Genomic DNA, 20,019 nt, shown 5'->3' with positions numbered 1-20,019 from the left:
AAGATAGGGACATAAACAAATACCTTTCTCAAGCAGCTGTTTAGAATTATACAAGAATTGGCACCTTTTTCTTCAACCACCTTAACACCAGAGGCAATCACAAGTCACAAAGAATGCATTAATTGCAAATAATCCATAAATTAAAATTCTCTTATCTCCTGGATACAAATTTGCATCTTTTACACAATCCATTAATGGTGTATGCTCATTATCTTTTGGATTCCTACAAGAAAATTTTGTAGCAAGATCTTGGAGAAACTGAGCTTCTCTATGTGGTAATAATCACGTTTCTAGGCTCTTGCAGGAAAAGAAAAAAATCTACTGTAACATATTTGTGGACAGTCTTGTAATTATAGAAGTACATAAGTGGCTGCAGAAAATGAACTCATTTTCTGTTAGCTTGTTTCCTGAAGAGTTGTTCATAGAGATAAAAGTGTATTAACATTGAATGTTATCAGTGTGAGTTTAGGCCAGGAAAACAGGTACGGTGTTTGAAAGAAGATGGTTTTTCCTGGGTCACTGATGTAAGATTACCTCACTCCAAGAGACATCTGTGGAACCTCAATGAACTAAAAAAGAAAATAAAAATTAAGAAGAAAAGCTAATAGATACCTTCATAAGAAAAGAGGATTTGGAAGAGATGAGAGTCAGTAGTATTAAATTAACTGCCTCTTTCTTTGAAAACAGCAAGACAATATTAAGGCAGACATCTTTTATTTAGAAAATGTACTGAACTCTAAAAATAAGTTTCAACATAAATAGGTAAAGACTGATTTTTTTTTCCAGTAAGTTTGTTAAAGTGACAGATGTATACAAACACTAACATGCCCATGCTGAGTTGCATCTTGAAATTCTCATTTGTGTAAAGGAACAGAAACATAAATTTATCGAGGCATACTGACCTGATACTGTTAAGTGTTCAGCAGGTTGTGTTTTACAACTACAGCAACACAACAGTGCAAGGAGCAAAGGCCTAAGAGCAAAGTTTAAAAAAAAAGAAAAAAAAAAAAGCCTGGTTAAATTTGGATCATGACCTGTAAATTTAGTTCAATCAGTAAGATATTGGGAGTATTTACTGTGGAGTTCAATGTATAAACCACACACAACATACTGAGGCTTCACAACTACGTCACATTCTTCTTATTTTATATTGGATATTGATTGTTAATGCCTATTCAGTGTCCCCATTGATCCCAATTCATCATGGTTACGTTGCAATTCAAAGTACTTCACCTTTAACACAGTATATACAGGGATTCTGAAGCATCAGTGTATGATGCTTAGCATTTTTCATATGCTTCAACTCCTGAAACTTTATGCATTTTTAGTTCTATTTGTTACAGAAATTTAAAAATGCTACCTCACTCTCCTCAGCTTCCCAAAGCAGACAGACACACTCAATTCTCTAATTTTTTTATTTCTTCAAACACAGGTTAATGATTTTTGCATGAGTTATACTCTAATCTTTCACATAAAAAAATGAAGGAGATTACACATTTCCCTTAAAAGGCAATAAAACCCAACTCTCACCCTAGGACAGGAGCAGATGTGGAAATACTTTGCCTGCATAAAGTCTCAGGCTTCTTATGAGACATCAAACCCCCTGTTTTCACGTGGATAACTTCCCCAGCTTTTCCCTTCTGTAAATGCCAATTACTGTAGGTGTAACAGGCGCTTTGAGGGTGCTGTTTTCTAGAAGGGAGCTTATCTACCACAGGGAAGCTGGGCACAGAGCTCACTTCTTAAAAATGAAGATGACAGCCAAATTTGGCATAGACTATCCCAAAGCACATGAGGATGCAAGCAAGCTTACTATGTGTTAAGAGTTGTTTCTTCTAAATGCACTTGCATTTCATCACTCCTCATGTGATTGAATCTGGCACTTCATGTCAGATGTCACATACATGAATCAGTTCTGTCCATATGCAAACACTGAGTTCAGAGACAGTTTAGGATTACTAACACAGAACATGTTTTAGCCAGAAATACTGGAAATTCATTCCTTTTTAATTACAAATAATTAAATTCACTGTCAGCGATCTCTGCCTTGTGCATCTCACTATCATCACAAAACATGGGCTTTATCACAGCCCTCTTCACTCACTATAAAAAAATAGGTAAAATATCTAATATGAATGAGCACATACCAAATCCTCAATTGACTGCCCAGAAGTACCAACCAGCATGCAGTGTAAAACATTTGATAGCAGGAACAAGACATCAGAGCAGGCCCCACATAGCAACTGCACTATAAATGGAGAGAAGATATTTTTATTAGACCTGCATCAATAAAGCAGAACAGAGTTCTAGGCTTCAGTTGGCTCATAGCAAGGAGTTGTGACAGACTACCGATTGTTACAGCTGCAGATCAGCTGGCGTGTTTTAATTTATAGGTGCCAACCTAGAAAGACTTCATGCTAGTTGCATGTTTGCTTCTTTGCTCTTGATAATGCGCTACTATTGCTATATCATACTTTATAATTTCTTTAAAATTGTTAAAAGCTTGCAGGAAAGAAAAAATACTGCTCCAAATCACACCCTTTCAACTTTGCTTTTGAAGAAACAAAAGATGTATATTTTTTAATCTGGCAGCAGAGAAGGTGATTGTATCACTCTTTAAAAAACAATGCTCTAAATGTTCAAGCTACTGGAGATAATTTCAACACAAAATATAAAGCAACTCCTGGAATGCAATGGTTGGTAAGGGTAACAGTGTATACTGCACAAAAGCAACAGCATCAAAAATGCAAATATCTGTGCTCATATGATTTGGCTTTTGGTGCACAAACACCTCCCTCGATGGAGGAGCTCAACTTCTCTCTTCATCCTAATTAACTAGCTGACACATCTTTGCCTTCTGATGCAGCAGTGGTTGTTGTCTCCTGTGCCAGAAGCACTTGCAGTAGATGTAAATTCAACCTCTTTAATTTAGTGAAAGCCATGAAGGGCTTTATCCTAAGAATGTAACTGAAATTCAAAGTTGGTAGCAGACTTGGTTTCTAAGGCAAGGCAACGTCTTTTAAGTTCAACAGGCCTGAAGCAATTGTCCTGACTCAGAAGCTCATGAAACTACCTCAGCAGATCTAATTTAAACCTACAGCCATGGATTCAGAAGGGCATACAAACGAAAACCAGTGGTCCCTTCAAAGCAGCCTAGCACTCAAGAAGTTGCTAGTCTGAAATGGAAAACTTGATAGGTATTTCGTAATTTGTCACAAACATTTGAAAGTTGTAGCCCCTTGGGCTAAACCTACCTTGGGAGAAGATAAAAGTGTGCCAACTGTGGATTTACAAGGAAAATGATTACCCGTAATTTGTAGTTTACAAACATCAGAAGCATGTCTTTAAATTCCCCACTCTCCGTATGACAACAGCACTGGAAAAGGCCTTCTCTGCCATCAAACCCACTAAGACATGTTGTAAAAATAAACAGAGTCACTGAACTGCCTAAGCTTACAAATTTGCAATCCCACATTATTAGGTAATGAAGTTGGGTTTTCTCCCAGAAAAGTTGGGTCTTCAATAGCAAATGAAAAACATGTTGCAATAGAGCACGGTATTACTTCTGTAAACATATTTAGCCAAAGAACCACTGGTGAGCTGGGTCAGGAGTAGAATTACCGCTCCAAAGGCTCTTTTTGAGTAGGATTTCAGAAACACTGTCCAGCCTCCCAAACTGGGTGTGCTGGAAAAAAATCCAGCCCAGCAGGGCTGTAACCTTGTAGGTTAGGGTGCTACTGACTTTCACTCACTCTCCCTAGTGAAACAGTCTAACAAATAGCAGCAGGGTGTGACAGTAGGAGATTTTTAGAGCATGAATTATGCTGGGTCTCGGAAAACAACACTACAGCATGCATTTTCAAAATGGTGAGGGTTTTTTTTCAAGTTTCTCTAGTAAATTAGGGATTTATAGTGTCATTTTGAAAGGTGTGTAAAAATGGGACACCCTCAAATAGAGTACGGAGTAGAAGTTGTTCTTGTTACTATCCAACACACCAACATGACCATCACACCACTTTACACAGTTTGAAAAATATTAAAAAGATGCAAACTTTAAAGCAGCTCCCTCTCTAGCAGGACAGTATCAGGGAAATTATTTTTTGTCTCCAATCTCCAGCTTATTTCAGATTTAGCTCTGTAAAATAAATGCGTTTGCAGCAGCATGAATATGCCAGAAGGAGGGAACCCAACAGTGCCACTGCTAGAGTCCCTTGCAGAGCCTGTACATGCTTTGGTGTCACCTACTCTAGATTTTGCATCGCATCGCTGTAGTGGCACCACCTTACGTCGCTGCCATCGCACTCCAGCGATGCAATGGAAAATCTAGAGTAGGTGACAAAGGCTCCCCCACCCGAGTAGGCTGGGGTTGGGCAAAAGGTTGGGACAGGACACAGCCAGGAAAGCTGATCCCATCTGACCGAAGGGATATTCCCAACCTGAGCAATAAAAGCTTAGCGAAAGGAGGAGGAAGGAGGGGGATGTTTGTGGTTACGGCATTTGTCTTCCCAAGTAACTGCTGTGTGTGCTGAGTCCCTGCTTTCCTGCAAATGGCTAAACACCTGTCTGCTGATGGGAAATCGTGAACAACACTGAGCAAGAGCTGGAACAGACTTTAGGTGAGGGGTCAATTGAACTTGGTCAGATAAAATTGGTGCAAGTAAAACAGTATTTCTTAATACCTGGAGGAAACAATAACTTAGTTATTTCAGTATCTGTTCTCATATTAACAACTTTGTTGTGCTATATATATTTACACAGTGTTTAGTTAAATGATTGTCCCTGGCTCTGATACCAAGGCATTCCTCTCTTCTTCTCCCTAGACTGGAACCCTTATTAGAAGGGTCTTGTGATAAGTAGCTGCTGAATACAGAAACGACTTGCAGAGACTGCCTGCTGTTGCTTACAAAGTTTTTTCTGCTGGTTAGGTCAGTCTATAAAAGACTGACCAAGTACAAAAATCAACACTCCAGCCAGAGCAGCACTGGAACTTATATTGCCGAGCTGGGAAACAAGCAAGCAAGGGATTCTCAACTGGCAATTCTCACCATTTTTCTGTACAAAAGGTCTTAAGTAAAACTGAGCCTGAACATCTCTGTGCAAGCAAACTCAGACTTTTTTCTCCTTTTAAAACTACCAACATGATTAAACATTCAAAAAGGCATCTGTCTGCTCCCCAATGAATAGCATACTCCAGACGTATCCTTTGATCGATGGTCTTGTTCTCAGACTAAGTGCATGATGTCTGGATCCTGAGAACAATAAAAATGAAAGCTGCAGTTCATGACCTAGAGCCAAGAAAATCAGTTTTAAATTAATACTGTTCCTAACGATCCTTCTCAGCTAGGTTTTGAAAAAGTGACTTACTAAGGAATTAAGGCCAACCACATTTAATACATTAAATATTAATTTCCTGTAGTAACAGTGTACTTTACAATTTGTTTAAGCAGGTTTCGGATTCTGGAATAACTGCAGATGCCTATAATGCTCTTTGGTTCCCTAAAGAGTCAGTTTAGTTTTGGTAATTTTTAGCCTGATTTTTAATTTTGACCCAAAACACAGTTTATAAAACATTTCTTGCATTGTCTGTTTTTGACTAGTCAAACAATTGCTTGAAATGCTTTAGTTTTCAAAGTCCCAAAGTGAACAGAGTCCAACTATTAACATGGAACACTTTTTTTGAAAAGAATAGTGTTACTAGCTTAGCTCTTTCTTACAACTTCGCTCATTTCCTTTCAGTTTTTGACTAGGAATCTGCAAGCTGTTAAAGCCTCATCAACCACTTTTAACACATGCAAATAGATAAAGAAAGTAGATGAGCACAGCTCACTTTCATGAACTCTTCGACATAAACAACATGGAGTCTCTATGTACAGTACTGGGACAAGGACTGCATCTGGTCCTAATCCAACTAAGTATCACATTGACTCGTTCGTGGACAAAGCGGTCACCTTACTGCTGGCTAATAAAGACAACCAATTAGTATTTGCTTTTTTCCCCTCTACACAATTATGTACACAGAGCTCAGTAATTATCCCTGTGTGGAGCGTGACTTGGTGCGTGCCTTCAGGTGTACCGCTCTCTTCAGTATAATATGTACTCAGAGGCCAGCTGGTCAGTTAGTCCACTTACCTGCCAGTTCTTGGGGTTTAGCTTCAACATCTGGTTTCGGTCAAATCAATGTTTCATGGCTCACTGTACGTTCTTAAAGGACATTCACACCTCTCTCAGATAAACACTGCTCAGACCGGAGCAGTGCCAAAGAGAAACACAGATTGTTATTCAGCTCTTGCAAGAAAAGGAGGCATGAAAATACATGAGCCAAGTTTGCTTCTTGTAACTAAAGTCTGTCACGCAGGATGAATTCAGATGCTTACAGCTGGGGATGCAGAGCCTTTAAAAGCATTTTCTCAGGAGTTTGTTACTGCAGTAAGTTTGATTGCATTGCTAATACTTACTTTAAAAGCTTTTACTGGCATCATTATAATCATAATCATTTTAACACTTACATATTTAAGACTTCTGCCAGTCAAAAAAGTTGACAGAAACTATAGTAACTAGACCAATGAATAATTTTAAAAGCTTAATGCAAGTAAATACTTTAAACAATGTATTTCCTACTTAAATGCAAAAAGGTTTCTATTTAATTCTCAAACCTATCACAGAAATTAAGATATCTCTGAATCACAGGACTAACCACAGGATGAGTAAGAACATGTAAATCACCCGATATAGTCTATAAGCAGTGAAATTATTTTACATTGTTTTCTGTATATTTTTAACATACATCTTGCTATAAATGGTAGAAGATGAAAACTACCAGGAAAATAGACAGAGAAATGCACATACCACTATGTCTATAGCAAGTGCTACTTTTTGCTAAGCAGGTGCCTAGAGACCATTTTTATTTTGGAATTTTTAAGCAGAATTCAGAGCTGAATGCCTCAAGGAATAAATAATTTTGATTTGTGTACTTTTAACAACAAATAATCCTTGCCATGACTTCAATTCTCTGTTGTTCTTGTCCTCTGATCAAAAGAAAAGCATCTATAGATACTACAGAGCAGAAGAAAAAAAAAGATGTTTTTAAAATCATTTTGTTGTTTAAACCATCATCAGAACAAAGTAAAACTTAAGGTGGTGCTGCATTTCAGCTCTTTGTCCTTAACACTACAGAAATTTAACACTGCTGAGTTAACAGCACCAAAATTTTATTCAACCTCAGAGTGAAAAATCCTGCTGGATTTTGTGAAGAAGTTTATTTTATTCCATGGAAAGCAGCATCCGAAGTTGTGTTAATGTCCAAGTGATCTTCTCTGATACCACAATCTTACAACTGAGTGTGCCCCAGCAACTAGGACAGGTAAGCAAGAATCTCCCAAAATAGCTGCTGAGATAGTATCCATTATCTCAAGTGACTGGACACACTGCCTGGGGCACTGGACTGAGGTGGGAGCCATTACTCCCATTTTGCTGGTACTGCTGGCTTTTCACACCCCTACCCCTGGAAGGTTGTTCTTTTTCTTTTCTTTAATGACAACCTGTAGCAGCAAAAGCTAACACAAGTCAAGGGCTCTAATATATCAGACGTGACTGCAGCTCTGATTCTGCAATGAGACCTGACATGACACACTTCCATATTAGCACTGAACTTTGCTGAAACAAGGCTTTATACAGAGACTTGTGGCACACTTCCATGAGAGCTGTAAATCTCTTTATTCTAAGTAAAAAAAACAACTCCACATGATGTTTCTAATGGCTGACGCTAGATCTAAATTGTGAATCTCAAAAAGTTTATCATTGCAATAGATCATAACTTTCCCCCCCTCCTATTTAGAAATACCAAGATTAGTACGAGACCTCCAACATATAGGTCTTTAACAGTATTAAAACAACAAAAAACAGAACATGAAACAACCAAGAACAAACTAAGTTGTCCTGCAAACTGGAAGACTGGGACCAGAGCAAATGAAAGAGAAAGAGTAGTTTGCAAATAATCTGACCACCATGATCAATGCAATATTGCAGCACTAAGCCAAAGGCCAAAATACTGAAAAGACCGAACATTTCAAAATACAAGAACAATTACAGTCTAACAGTTAAGCGTGTGCCAATACAAGAAACATTTATGTGGAACCCTAAAAACTGCAATGCACCTGTGAAAGAAAACAGGGGTATCTTAGAAGAAAATGAAAATCAGCATTCCAGGTTAAAGCCATTCAGACTACCGTTGCAACAAATAAAAATTGTTTCAACCTCTGTGTCAAGATTTTCAATCTAACGTAAAATAAAAACCACAGAAACAACAAGAAAAAAAGCAAGCATTTCTTATTTTAGTTCTAAAAGCTGGCAATTCGGCTGATTCAAAATGTAACCTTGGCAGACTTACTTCAACTTTCAATGGTTTTACAAGAAAGCCTATGCAGCCTAGTTGAGAGAAAGTCTTTTTCTTACTTTCTGCAGGCTAGAAGTTATAAGCATCTTAATATTTTCAGAGCAGCAGTAAGGGGCTGAATAGGCTACCAAATCAAACAAGGTCTGAGATCAAAGCTGTACATTTATAAGGTGTCTTGAATTCATAGAGATCCTGAGGATCTTAACTGCAAACCCAGAAACGTCTCACTGGGTTACCTCCTAACTCAAGAATGAAAAAGAATAACTAGTCTTAATACTACAAACATATGCTAAGCACCAGTCTAGAAACAGAAAGCAGGCTGGAAATGTTTTTATATTGTAAAATTGTTTTTTAAAAGTTTAAAAAGCCCAACTAACTTGGCTTGTATTTTACAGGATAACAATTTCTTTTGTTCTCATGTGAAACCTAGGCAGATCTTAGATATTCTGACAGAAACATTTCCAGAGTAAAGTCAGCCCAGACCTTAAGCAAATTATTACGTTCAGTCTACCCCTTCAAACATGTACAAACTTCTTCAGCAACATGCTTTATCCTGCAGACTCAGTAGTTTGCAGGGTAAAGTTGAGATCAACAACAGAAGCCCACATTTATCATGCTAGAAATGAAAACGAACTTCTCGCAGCTTATTTGACAGAAGAGTTAGTTTGAATGAAGGTTTGATTCCACAGGATCCCATGTCAGGACTGAAATTTTCTGGAGACAACTACAAGCAGATTGTAAATCCACATGAAACAAGAATGAATTTTGTACTAAGACTATTAACTTTATGAAACTTCACAGTAACTAGATGCACTGTACTACTACGAGTTTGCATCAGGCTGTACTTTCACCTTAAGGTTTCAGGAATGCACTTAAAATACAGACTTCCTCAGAAAGAGGATGCACAATTTCACGTCTGTTGGTAAATTTATAAGCCCAAGTGAGGTGTACACAGAAATCCGCGTAATTCACCAAAAGTCTCATTAAGTTTGAAGTTTCCAGCTTGATCATCCAAACATGTAGATGCAGCATAAAAATTGCTAAATCTCAACCCTATTCCTACCTAACATAATCAGGCAGATAGGAAAATATGTATTCAGACTTATAATTAAGCACATAGTATCGAGTACCTGAGTTGGACAATAGCACTACAACTATAGATACTGCTACACATAGTTGCAACATCCCTTTGGATCCAGCATTCAATCTATTTGCCCCCATTTTTCTCTTATCCTTACTGTTAAAGTGTGAGGACACGAATATAAAATAATATGTAAAATAATACATCATAATGCCATCTTTATCGAAATTTTAAGCCTAAAATTCTAGCTTGGAATCAACATCATATCTATTTTCAGTTCAATTTTTGGCAGTACTCACTTTGTATTAATTCTGATCAGGACAGTCTTGAGTTGTGACAGTTGAAATGCAACCCCACTGAAATCAATGGATAAAATTTTTTTCCACAAGTGGAACAAAAATTTTCCTACTATTCCACATGCACAGCTATTTGCAAAAAGGAAGTTTTAAAACTTCAAAGGATTCCATTGCCTGAAAAGGCTACAGGAAAAACCATTCACAAAACAACATTTGATACTTTTGGCATGAAAAGTTCTAAGAGATTATCAACTTTAGCATGTTTCTTGGTTAGTGAGTCCACCCATGGAAGCAACTTGGCGGAAACAATAATATCAATCAAAATGGATCAGCCTCTTAATTTTGATAAAATGACATGTGAATTAATACTGCTTTTCCACAGGAATTTTCTTGCTTCAACACTACTTTATCCTCAAAGACAAAGTGCAGAGCAAACCAAGGAATATATTCAAGTACCCTTCTACAGCAAAAGGACCTCTTGATTCTTCTGTGACCTCTTCGTTCCTTCAGATCAGAAAGCAGGTAACTAAGTTCCTTCATGAGGGCAGTGAAAGACAATGGGATTGAAGCTCTAGAGAAGGGTTTGTTGTAAACTGCAGCACTCTTCTTCCACAGGCAGGGATACATAACAGAAAAAAAACAAGTTAAAGTTGGAGGCACATCACTTCTGCATTTTCTGATAGAACACATTGAATTACAACTTCCTATAAATTCCTTTCATGAACTTTTTCTTGAAATACATACTGTATTTTCATACTTAGACTGAAGTCAAGCTTTTTATCAGTTCAAGATGATCTGCAAAATAAGGCACAACAGCACTTAGTAGAGTGCTGAATTCTGTAGCAGTTTAATGAAACACACTCCTAAGATACCATAAGGGTTCCCCAAGTATTTCCTTCGACTTCTGCTGAGAAATCATATATTGCTGAATCTACCTACTATACATACCTTTTTGCTAAGTCTGACATAGCCCATCATGTATGCTAGACCTTCAGAAGCCCTTAACAAGTGTTCACATACACAAGTGTTTGCAGTTTATAGCAACTGCTGTAATGCTCATTCCACTCCCTGCTACCCCAACTGCATGTTAGGGCAAATAATTGATTTTAGTGCCTTCTTTCTCAATATGCATCTGTTCTTTCAAATGCTAGTCTTTCTTTTTTGCCTTTTGAATGGATACCAAAGACAACAGGCTCCTTGCAGAAGACATTCCCAATTCAAAGTGCTGTTTCGTACATTTAACTTGTTCCACTCCATGGACCATACCCTCTTCTGTCAGTTTAAATGCAGTCTTATTTGAGCCAGAGAGAGAAATACAGTTAGACCTCTGAAGTTAGATGACAGAAAGCAAAAGCCACCATTGCTGTTACATGAGATATATCAAAGAGTTTACATGCATTGTAGAATAGGATGTATCTCTCTGGGAAAAAAACACTCCAGTCACATAAGGTTCCACAGCAGTATTGCTAGAATTTCTTTTTTCATTAATATACCACTAAATGTCAGTTTAAATTGCTTTTGCTATTTATGTTTTGTTCACTTCCTAGGTCGCTCATAATCAAGACCAGTCAAAACAACAGAGTAATTTCAACTGCTTCCTGATTAGATGCATTCTTAATATCTGTAAAAGTGAAAGTGTAAAGAACATATTCTACCAGAGATAGAAGAGAATTCATGTAGCTTTCTGTGTTGCAGTATGCTGTCAGTGTGATAAATAGTACTAAAAGTTGTCTTAAAATTTCAGATATAAGCTGCGAGATCACAAACTTAGTATTTCATAGAGTTACAATTCTGAATTTTTGAGTATTATAATGAAACAAGGGCTGTTTCTGACAATAACTTAAATGCAAGACATTGAATACCTATATATCAGTAAGCTGGAAAAAAGTATTGTAAAATCACTTTGGAATACACTAATAGTGTACGATCAGGTACAATTAGTGTACAATCTAGCTTTAAAGCAGGAATTGCACATTTAAAACCTATTTGGCCAATTTAAAGAAGCATTACTCAAAGTAAATTACACACTATTAAACCCTCCCCCCAAACATGTAACTGAATTTTGAAAAGCAATTAATTTAAAGACTCCTGTGGAAAAAAAAAGGTTTCTATTTTGCTTGGGTACTAATTATCAGGACAACACTGTATAGTCTCATTTGGTTATGAGTATATAGACATTAACATTTGTTCCTATACAACCACTAGTTAGTTGTTTTCAAAGACTAAGTCTATTGAAAATTTGTTTGCTGTTAGAGAACAAAGTCCTTGGTTTTCGTGTGTTTTCTTCTAGAGAGCTGTATTATAAATGATTAGTACATCAATATGCATGGCAAAACAAGCTGGAATTCTGCTTGTGAAATTAAGTTGTATGTCTCAAAAATAGAACTTTGGGGAGTATAAATGAATACTCAACTGCACATAGACTGCTTTGTAAAGTATTTAAGAAACTAAAGCATGCAAGCATGTTCAAAATACTCAAGTTATTTTTTAACCTTCTACACAGATTAAGAATTGCATTGTTATTACTAACTTGGGAGTAACATGTTTTTGTAACACATTACCATTTCATGAAACTACATTCTACTAGAAACTAAGAGCAGAATGAGTCAAGAGACAGTGTGTTTATTTTTTCCTTTTAATTTTTTTGTTCTTTTAGGAAAAAGTGATTAAGACTAGGTCATCCATAAAGTTGCATTTAGAGACAAACTCTGTACATAGCTGAACCCAGGAGAATAACTCAACTTTGCCCTAAATGTAGAGCAGAAACACAGCACACCCCATCCATAAGGGACAGAGACACCTCACACAAGAAACAATGCTGCAAATTTATTTTCTTTAGCTTTGAGTTTTTATAACCTCAACTTTGTTTATCCCACATAAGACATTTTCAGTAATAAGAGATCCTCTAGTTCATGTACTATACAATTGCAAGTAAAATGAGGGGCATGTGAAGTACAAAAAAATTGAAAATACTAGCTTACATTGGGTAGACTTAAAATACTGCTCATAAAAAGTGGCTTTTCAGCTTTTTACCTTTGCATTTTGGAAATCTTCTCTGCAGTCCAAAGATAGGTAATGAATGGAGAAAAAAGCAACTCCAAAGCAGGTGGAATGAAGAAAGAGGCACATTAGTAGGAGAAACAAAGGAAACACAAATAAAAAAAAAAGACAGACACTCCTCCAATCACAAATTCCAAAGAAAAACATTTTGCAGGTGTTTCAGAAATGCATGCTGCTGTCCATCCATCCTAGCTGGGTACATGAATCACACTCCATACTATTTAGTAGTCTACATTTATGCTTGCAATATAGAGAGCATCTCTTGTATGGTACATAATTCCTTGCCCCAAAGAGCTTACAATCTAAGTTCATAAAAAAGAATGTATCAAGTAGCTGGATCAAGATCAAACAAATGGCAAAGACAGGGAAATAATTTTATAAGGGATTAAAGTTGGGTTACATTACTAAGTGAGGTAACTTCTGAACATCATTGGCAGTGATGTTCTTAAGACATAAGTAATTTTTCAGTTAGAAGTTCTTCTGATCATGAAAAACTGGTTTAAAACATACTGAATGATGCATTAAAAGTAATCCACAAAAATCCTAAAAAATAGACTTGTTGGCAAGACACAAAAATGTTCAGATTGCCCAAGTTCTTCACTTGAGACACTAACTTGTCATTCTACTAGAAAGACATTGATGTTACAGAAAATCATATGTACGTGTCATATTTGAATGTAAAAGGCTTTTCACATTTAAGCTTAAAATGTTAAATTCTGATTTATGAATCCTGCTGCTATAAACATAGGCTTAATACTTAAATATTAATATGAAAATAGTACTATTTTAAAAAAGTATTTTTAAATTTAAAATAAACTATGGACAAGATCCAGTTGGTTTGAAATCAACATTCTTTAACTACAGTAAGTGACCCACTTTTCTAAACACCGTTCTTGCTACTTGGCAGTTATAACAGAAGTGATTAGTCCATCTACTTTAAAGTTTTTTAGGTTTGTTTTGGGTTTTGGTTTTGGGGTTTTTTTGTTTGGTTGTTGTTTGGGTTTTTTTGTTGTTTTTTTTTTTCATTTCCCGAGTTATATCTTATTTTTTGAAGTCAAAGTCTTGTACTTTATCTACTAATTGGCAAGACATAGTTGATATGTAATTCATATGTAACCTTTGTGCCCATTTAGCTATCATTTCTTAATCCCTTTACATGCAAATAGAAAGTACCACCTTTCATGCAACTATGACATTTGTGTCTTTCATACCAGGGAATCTTGCTTTGGATTATATACATAAGCCATTCTGCAACACTTCCATGACATTTGAAAAAATGTTGGAATAGTTATAGTAATAAAAATTAACCATAATTATCCAGTCTGTATATGATAACCAAAAAGAGAAATACTTCTTTTTCACTGTAACAAACAGCATATCCAGCAGAAAAATCTGTCTTGAGCTATCCTTTTGGAAAGGAAGCAGATGTTAAGAGAATTTCATTTAAGCACAGAAGTGACACTGCGAGGATAAGGACTGCTAACAGGAGATCCATTTAGTTTTAATTTTGAAAGGTATTCTCAAGGAAATCAAACCAGAAATGAAGACTAAAGAACTATATATTTCTTCGACCCAAGTCAGTACTAGCGTTTACTTTTTAGAAGTTACAACTGTATTAAATTTGCTTATAGGAGGATACAAAAGGAGTATAGCCACAGATTACCAAGAGAATTTGATCACTTCTGACCAACAGCTAAAAAATGAGGGAAGAAAATGGTCAAGGGATTATGATCAACTATTTCTCGTACATGCCACAAAATTACAAAAAATTCCCTGCAGACCTGTAATAAAACCCTCCCCCCATCTGAATGAGTTTCAATTCCCAGGTAAAGATGAATCAACAAAATTAAAATATTGTGCTGTTTTATTGGTGTAAAAATCACACAATTGCTAGTTCTGATTCTGCAGAGATACATCCATGCAGTTAAACATCTATGATCCCACAGCCAGAAGAAGCCATTAAATAGAATATCTGCTGTTAGTCAGCAATTAATGCAAATTTACATATGAGATCAAAAGGTGTGTATCGTACAATATACAACAAATCCTAATACAGTACATCAACCTGAATAGCAGGATACACTCAGGGAACTCTGTTAATAGTGAAGCCTGTCTATATGCCAGAGAAATAAGGCCTGGAAACAAGATGACAGAAGGTACCCCAAAATTCCTAAGAAGCAAACTGTTCGTTTTTTGTTTGGGTTTTTTTTGGTTTTTTTTTTTCTTTTTTTTTTTTTTATGGGAATTAGAAGTTCATAGAGGTATTGACACATTACTTGACAATACAATTTGTTACAGTGAAGACTGGTGGATGTGATCTGTTATTAAAAGGTAATGTGTGAAACATGCAATTACAGGTGGTGCTTAGGTAATGTGTAATTAATATGCTGGGGATTTACACCCAACCCTTTTCACAAAAGAGAGGACTGAAAAAGGTCTGTTTGATAGACTACCAATTGTACCATAAATCTTTATATGCATGCGGCTGAATTGGGATCATGAATGGATAAAATGTGAACACCTGGCAATCTGTGGTTACATACTCTATAATGTATGCAACAAAAACACAAAGTCAAATCCAGTTGATATGGCAAGCAGCCTGCAAAAACTCTGTCAACCTGAATAAGTTGGTTTATTGCAAAGTGGCAGGCTTTCTAGAATTGTGAACAACTTTCCAATTGTGAAAGGTAGCTTGGGAAGTAACATTGGCTGATGACAGATTACTAGTTTTTCTCTTTTCTGGCACAGTAAAATAAATGCCACAGCGAAAGAATATTTTATGTGCTTAAAGTCAACTGATTAGCAATCCTCTTCTGCAAAGATGTCTAAACGGGGAAAAAAGAAACCACTAAAAAATTCCAGTTGGAAATTTTGGTGACGAACTCTGCAAACTCAAGTCCAACAAAGATCACGGATGCCCACAGAAAATTATGAGAGGCAGTGTCACATTCAAGGAAAAAGTTTTTGTTTTCTCTGTACTGAAAGTAAAATACTTAAATACAAAAGTGGACAAATTGACAAAACAGAACCACAACATTTAATGTAGAATAGAGTGCACTGAGCTAGATGCATGGATCTTTAAATAGGCTTTGAAACCAATACCCCTTTCAAAATTAGTAAATTCACAGTTAACGGCAGTAGGCTTAGAGGTGAGAGAAGGGTCGAAGTTGTTCCAGTTGGACTTCCAGGGAAATTCTCTCTTCAAGAACATCCTACAAAAGAAAGATTTTTCTGACTGTCCACAGAGAATGAATATTAAAAATTTCCTCATGTGATCAAAACTGTTAAATGTCAGCTTCAGTTTTGAGAACTAATGTCTTTTCTAGAATGTGGAGAACTCTTCTGGTAATCTGAATGGAAGATTGGCTAGCTAGTAATTACTCATAAATGAAAATCAATATTTTGCTCAAAGGTGAAGCCATTTAGTATTTTTTCATTTCTTTCAAATCACCCCAAACCACAAAGTTGTAACCAGCTGCAAACCCAACTATAATGTTTTCAAATGAAGTCTAAAATGTTAAGGGGGTAAGCTCTCATCTCTGTTAAAAGATTGGAAGCTCAGGGTTTTTTCCCCAGTTTTTCCTGTTACGTGAATTTTATGCACCTTGATTCTCATAAATAGTAACAAGTGAAATTCAGGCTTGATAAGTTTTTAAAATGTCCTATCTTCCAGTCTAGACAGTATCACATTAATTCATGTTCACATTTAAGTTTTAGGGTTTTTTTATATTAACTTGATAATTAAAGTAGATATCTTAAGGTAAGAAAGATGCCAAGAGAAAGATGTTAAGATGGTGCCTACAGATAAATCCAAAACAGTAATAGCTGACCTAAATAAACAGATGACTATTGTTCTTATTAAACTGCAAGTTTTGCATTCCAGATTATTGTGTTTAAAAATATTTATTATTTTATTAAGACTTTAAGGTTTGCTTTTTCCTTCAGAAGAAAGCAAACCCCTTCAGCTACTGTTCTCAGTACTGCTTTTTAAAGTATCTGATGATCACAACAGCTACCTCTAGTTATTAATACTAAGTTAAGATTTCTGATTTTTATTTTTAGTGTAGCTGAAAGCAAATCAATACATTGAAAAACGTGTTTTGTAGTAGTAAAAGAGTCCTTTGTAATTTCACAAAGCTTGTCACAATTAGGTATGTTCTATGATCTACAAAAACAACTAAATATTTTGTATCAACATCCTCTAATATGTATATCATTGGTTTGCAGAGATGCCTGCTACTGTGCCTCACTAACATCTTGCCCTCTCAGGCTCTTCTCTTGAACAAAGACTACGGAATTACCTTTAGTTGCTGCTGTAGTTCACTATTCAATCTGGCCAAAACAGTGTTGGTTTCCTTGTTACGTCTGATTGATGCCTGAATTGCCTTCTTGTCTTTCCCCACTGATCTGAGAATATATTAGAAGTATTGTAATAAGTCATTTCATTGCTTAGCTGAGTATCTCATTTACAGTCCCTCTTTTTTAAATGAGCAGAATCCTCTTTTCAAATTTTTTTAACTTGTTACACTGTTAATTTTCCCTCTTCTGCCTGGCTCGATTAACCTTGTTTGTTTGCATGGAAGCCACACATACTTGGTTTCAATGAAACATCAAGCAGCACATTTTAAAAACTTGTCACAATCAATTTTCTTAAGTCCCAACACACCATACCACATTCATTTACCTCAAAGTTATTAATGTAATAGTCTACTTTCATGCTAGGACACAAAGACTGCACATTTTGGACTGTTCATAGCAACCATTATTTCAAATTAAACACTACATCTTAGTACTACCACCACTTATTTCCAACATACTTGCAGAAGTTAAAAAAAGAATTCACACTCCAAAATTCAAGATCTCTAAAAGGTCTCCAAGTGGTAGAGGCTTTGGGATGATCTTGTTTAAAAACCAAAACCCTTTAAACTGTTAAATTAATTTAGTTTAAGCACACTGAAATTTTTCGCAACTCCTGGAAAAGAAAGCGTGTATGCTCTTTAAATGTAAATTTTCCAGTAACAGATGTATTGATACACTTCTTGGGTTACCTAGGAATAGATGGCTGTGAAGCAAGAACAGCAGCTATGACACCTGTTTTCTGTGTATGTTCCTCAGCTTCAGGTCTTAGCTCATCTTCTGATTTTAATCTTCTGCGAATAGGCTTTGGTGGTGGAGCAAGTGGGGTAGTGCCTTTACCCTGAAGAGGAAAACACAGCCTATTAATTCTCACAAACTCCATTTTACTGGAATTATAACCTGGTAACTTGTTTGTATTACATACTTGCAAAACCAGCTACTGAGCTAACTGAATTTACAACCCATCAGATATTTTCTGACGGACATCTAGTGCTTTCTCATATGGTCTGGGAAAAAAACTTGAAGTACTAAATCCTACCCCCTGGTCAAAGGGCAGGAGGTTGCTACACACTGACAAAGAACTGTGCAAGCAGAAACACCATGGTACAACTGACAACTGCAAATACACAACATCTCAGAGCACGCTTTCGCCTCAGTAATTATGTGTCTGTAACAAAAAAAAGCTACTGTTAACCAAGTTCTGCACTGAAAGTTTTGCTCTGTTTCAAAAATTGTGCCTACTTCAAGCTAAGACCTAAGAAAACTGGGTTCAAGTGGAAGCATATGAAGTTGCTGTTGCAAATCAAAGCAAACATATAATTTCATATATATCGGACAACAGCGCTCTCCTTCCAAGTGTACTTTGCATACCGCGCTAGTGGGGACATTAGCAGGTGCTTTGTCTTCAACTCTTCCATCTGCTTTGGCAACTCTAAGAGAACTTGCAGAATCAGAGGGCTTTTCAACCTAAAGGGATATAAACTACATTTAGAAAACTACTTCTTAACAAGTATTTCATTTGGTAACAGTTGGAATAAATACAAGTATGCTGCGTTTCTGATACATGAATACAGTTCACAACTAAATTCCAGTTCAAGTCGTCTTTAGAAGCACAAGCTGGAATACAGCAGCAATACCTACTTTGGAGTAAAACCACCTAAAACTATCTTGGTCAGAAACACTGTTTTGGCCTGGGAGCAGCTTACAGAAGAGGCATATAAGTAAAAAGCTGTACTTCCAGAATCAATAGTCAGACCCATATTTTGATACAGAAATTAAGATTCAACACAGAATCTAAAATAATTATGAAAAAAATATTAAAGTTACTTGAAAGTACTCTGCTCTCGAGCATTGTACTCCGGATGTTGGAAGACCTCTGAATAAAGTCAAATCCCCAATATTATGAGGCACTGTATAGTACAAAAGAGGCTGTGGCCAGATGATAAAGTGCTACAGCTGTTTCTGCTATTACATTATCACCATTATCTATTACTGCCAAAGGTTAATCCCTCCAATGGAACACAATGTGACTGTTCTCCATCCACTTCAATGCAAAACAATCAGCAGGCTTAACTTAAGCAGTTTTCAGTGGCAGCTTAAGCTAACATAGCTGATTTTGCAATGAGGTACAATGGAGAATGCTCAAATGCCTCTACGTCATTGACCTTCCTGATTAAGGGAAGCGAGAACAAGTTGCTAATAGTTGCAAGGACTTTAAAGCACCACAGGTACTTTTGCAACTGAGGATGCAGAAGTGCCCCAGAGAACTTAAAATCTGGATGAAGGCTACAAACTATGAAAGGAAAACATGAAGTAATTCATGTAATAGCAGTAAACTATTATGACATTAGTAAGAATAGCCTCTGAGGCTTGCAAACTTTAAGTCCTGTGTCTGTAGTAGGAAACAAGGTTTTGTAAACATCTCTCTCTGTATTATAGAGGGATGCCAGAGCTCTATTCACTTTAGCTGTCTGTCCAATGGCTTTGAACAAAACCAAATTAATGGAATTCTAGCAGATGCTTACAATACTTGACAGTCATCTCATTTATTAAGACAGGCTACTTCAAAACTTGCCAGTTTTGGAAGTCTGGCAAGAGTGAGCAGAAGAAAACTTTTGCCTGTACTAAGTCTTAAATGCACCAACACAATTATGTTTGTGCACACACATGCTAATAAGTACAAAGTCTTTTGAATTACAATCAAGAACTGAGAAGAAAGGAATTTCTTCTGCCTAGGTGTTTAGCCATTACTACATAAGCATAGCAGTTGTGTAATGTAATTGATTTCTAGCAATGGATTAGGATGCCATAAAAAACCCCACTGAGTTCAAACA

The 20,019-nt window shown here is 36.3% G+C and overlaps 1 protein-coding gene across 14 annotated transcripts in view; it reads right to left on the bottom strand.

The window, feature by feature from the left end:
- Positions 1-12,575: 12,575 nt before the first annotated feature.
- The window catches only part of REPS1 (RALBP1 associated Eps domain containing 1), a 69,431-nt gene continuing 61,987 nt past the window's right edge, over positions 12,576-20,019 (bottom strand). For 11 of the 14 annotated variants that reach the window (XM_069787175.1, XM_069787182.1, XM_069787174.1 and 8 more), the window contains 4 exons: positions 18,557-18,652; positions 17,878-18,026; positions 17,131-17,236; positions 12,576-16,041 (listed from right to left, as the gene is read on the bottom strand). In XM_069787175.1, the coding sequence (XP_069643276.1) occupies positions 15,973-16,041; positions 17,131-17,236; positions 17,878-18,026; positions 18,557-18,652 (420 nt within the window). In that variant the 3' untranslated portion in view covers positions 12,576-15,972. The remainder of the gene's footprint in view (positions 16,042-17,130; positions 17,237-17,877; positions 18,027-18,556; positions 18,653-20,019) is intronic. The other 3 variants (XM_069787183.1, XM_069787188.1, XM_069787186.1) reach the window with 2 other exon arrangements.

This window comes from Haliaeetus albicilla, chromosome 7, assembly GCF_947461875.1.
Source record: "Haliaeetus albicilla chromosome 7, bHalAlb1.1, whole genome shotgun sequence".
Classification (NCBI taxonomy): Eukaryota; Metazoa; Chordata; class Aves; order Accipitriformes; family Accipitridae; genus Haliaeetus; species Haliaeetus albicilla.
This window is presented reverse-complemented; position numbering and strand designations above follow the sequence as displayed.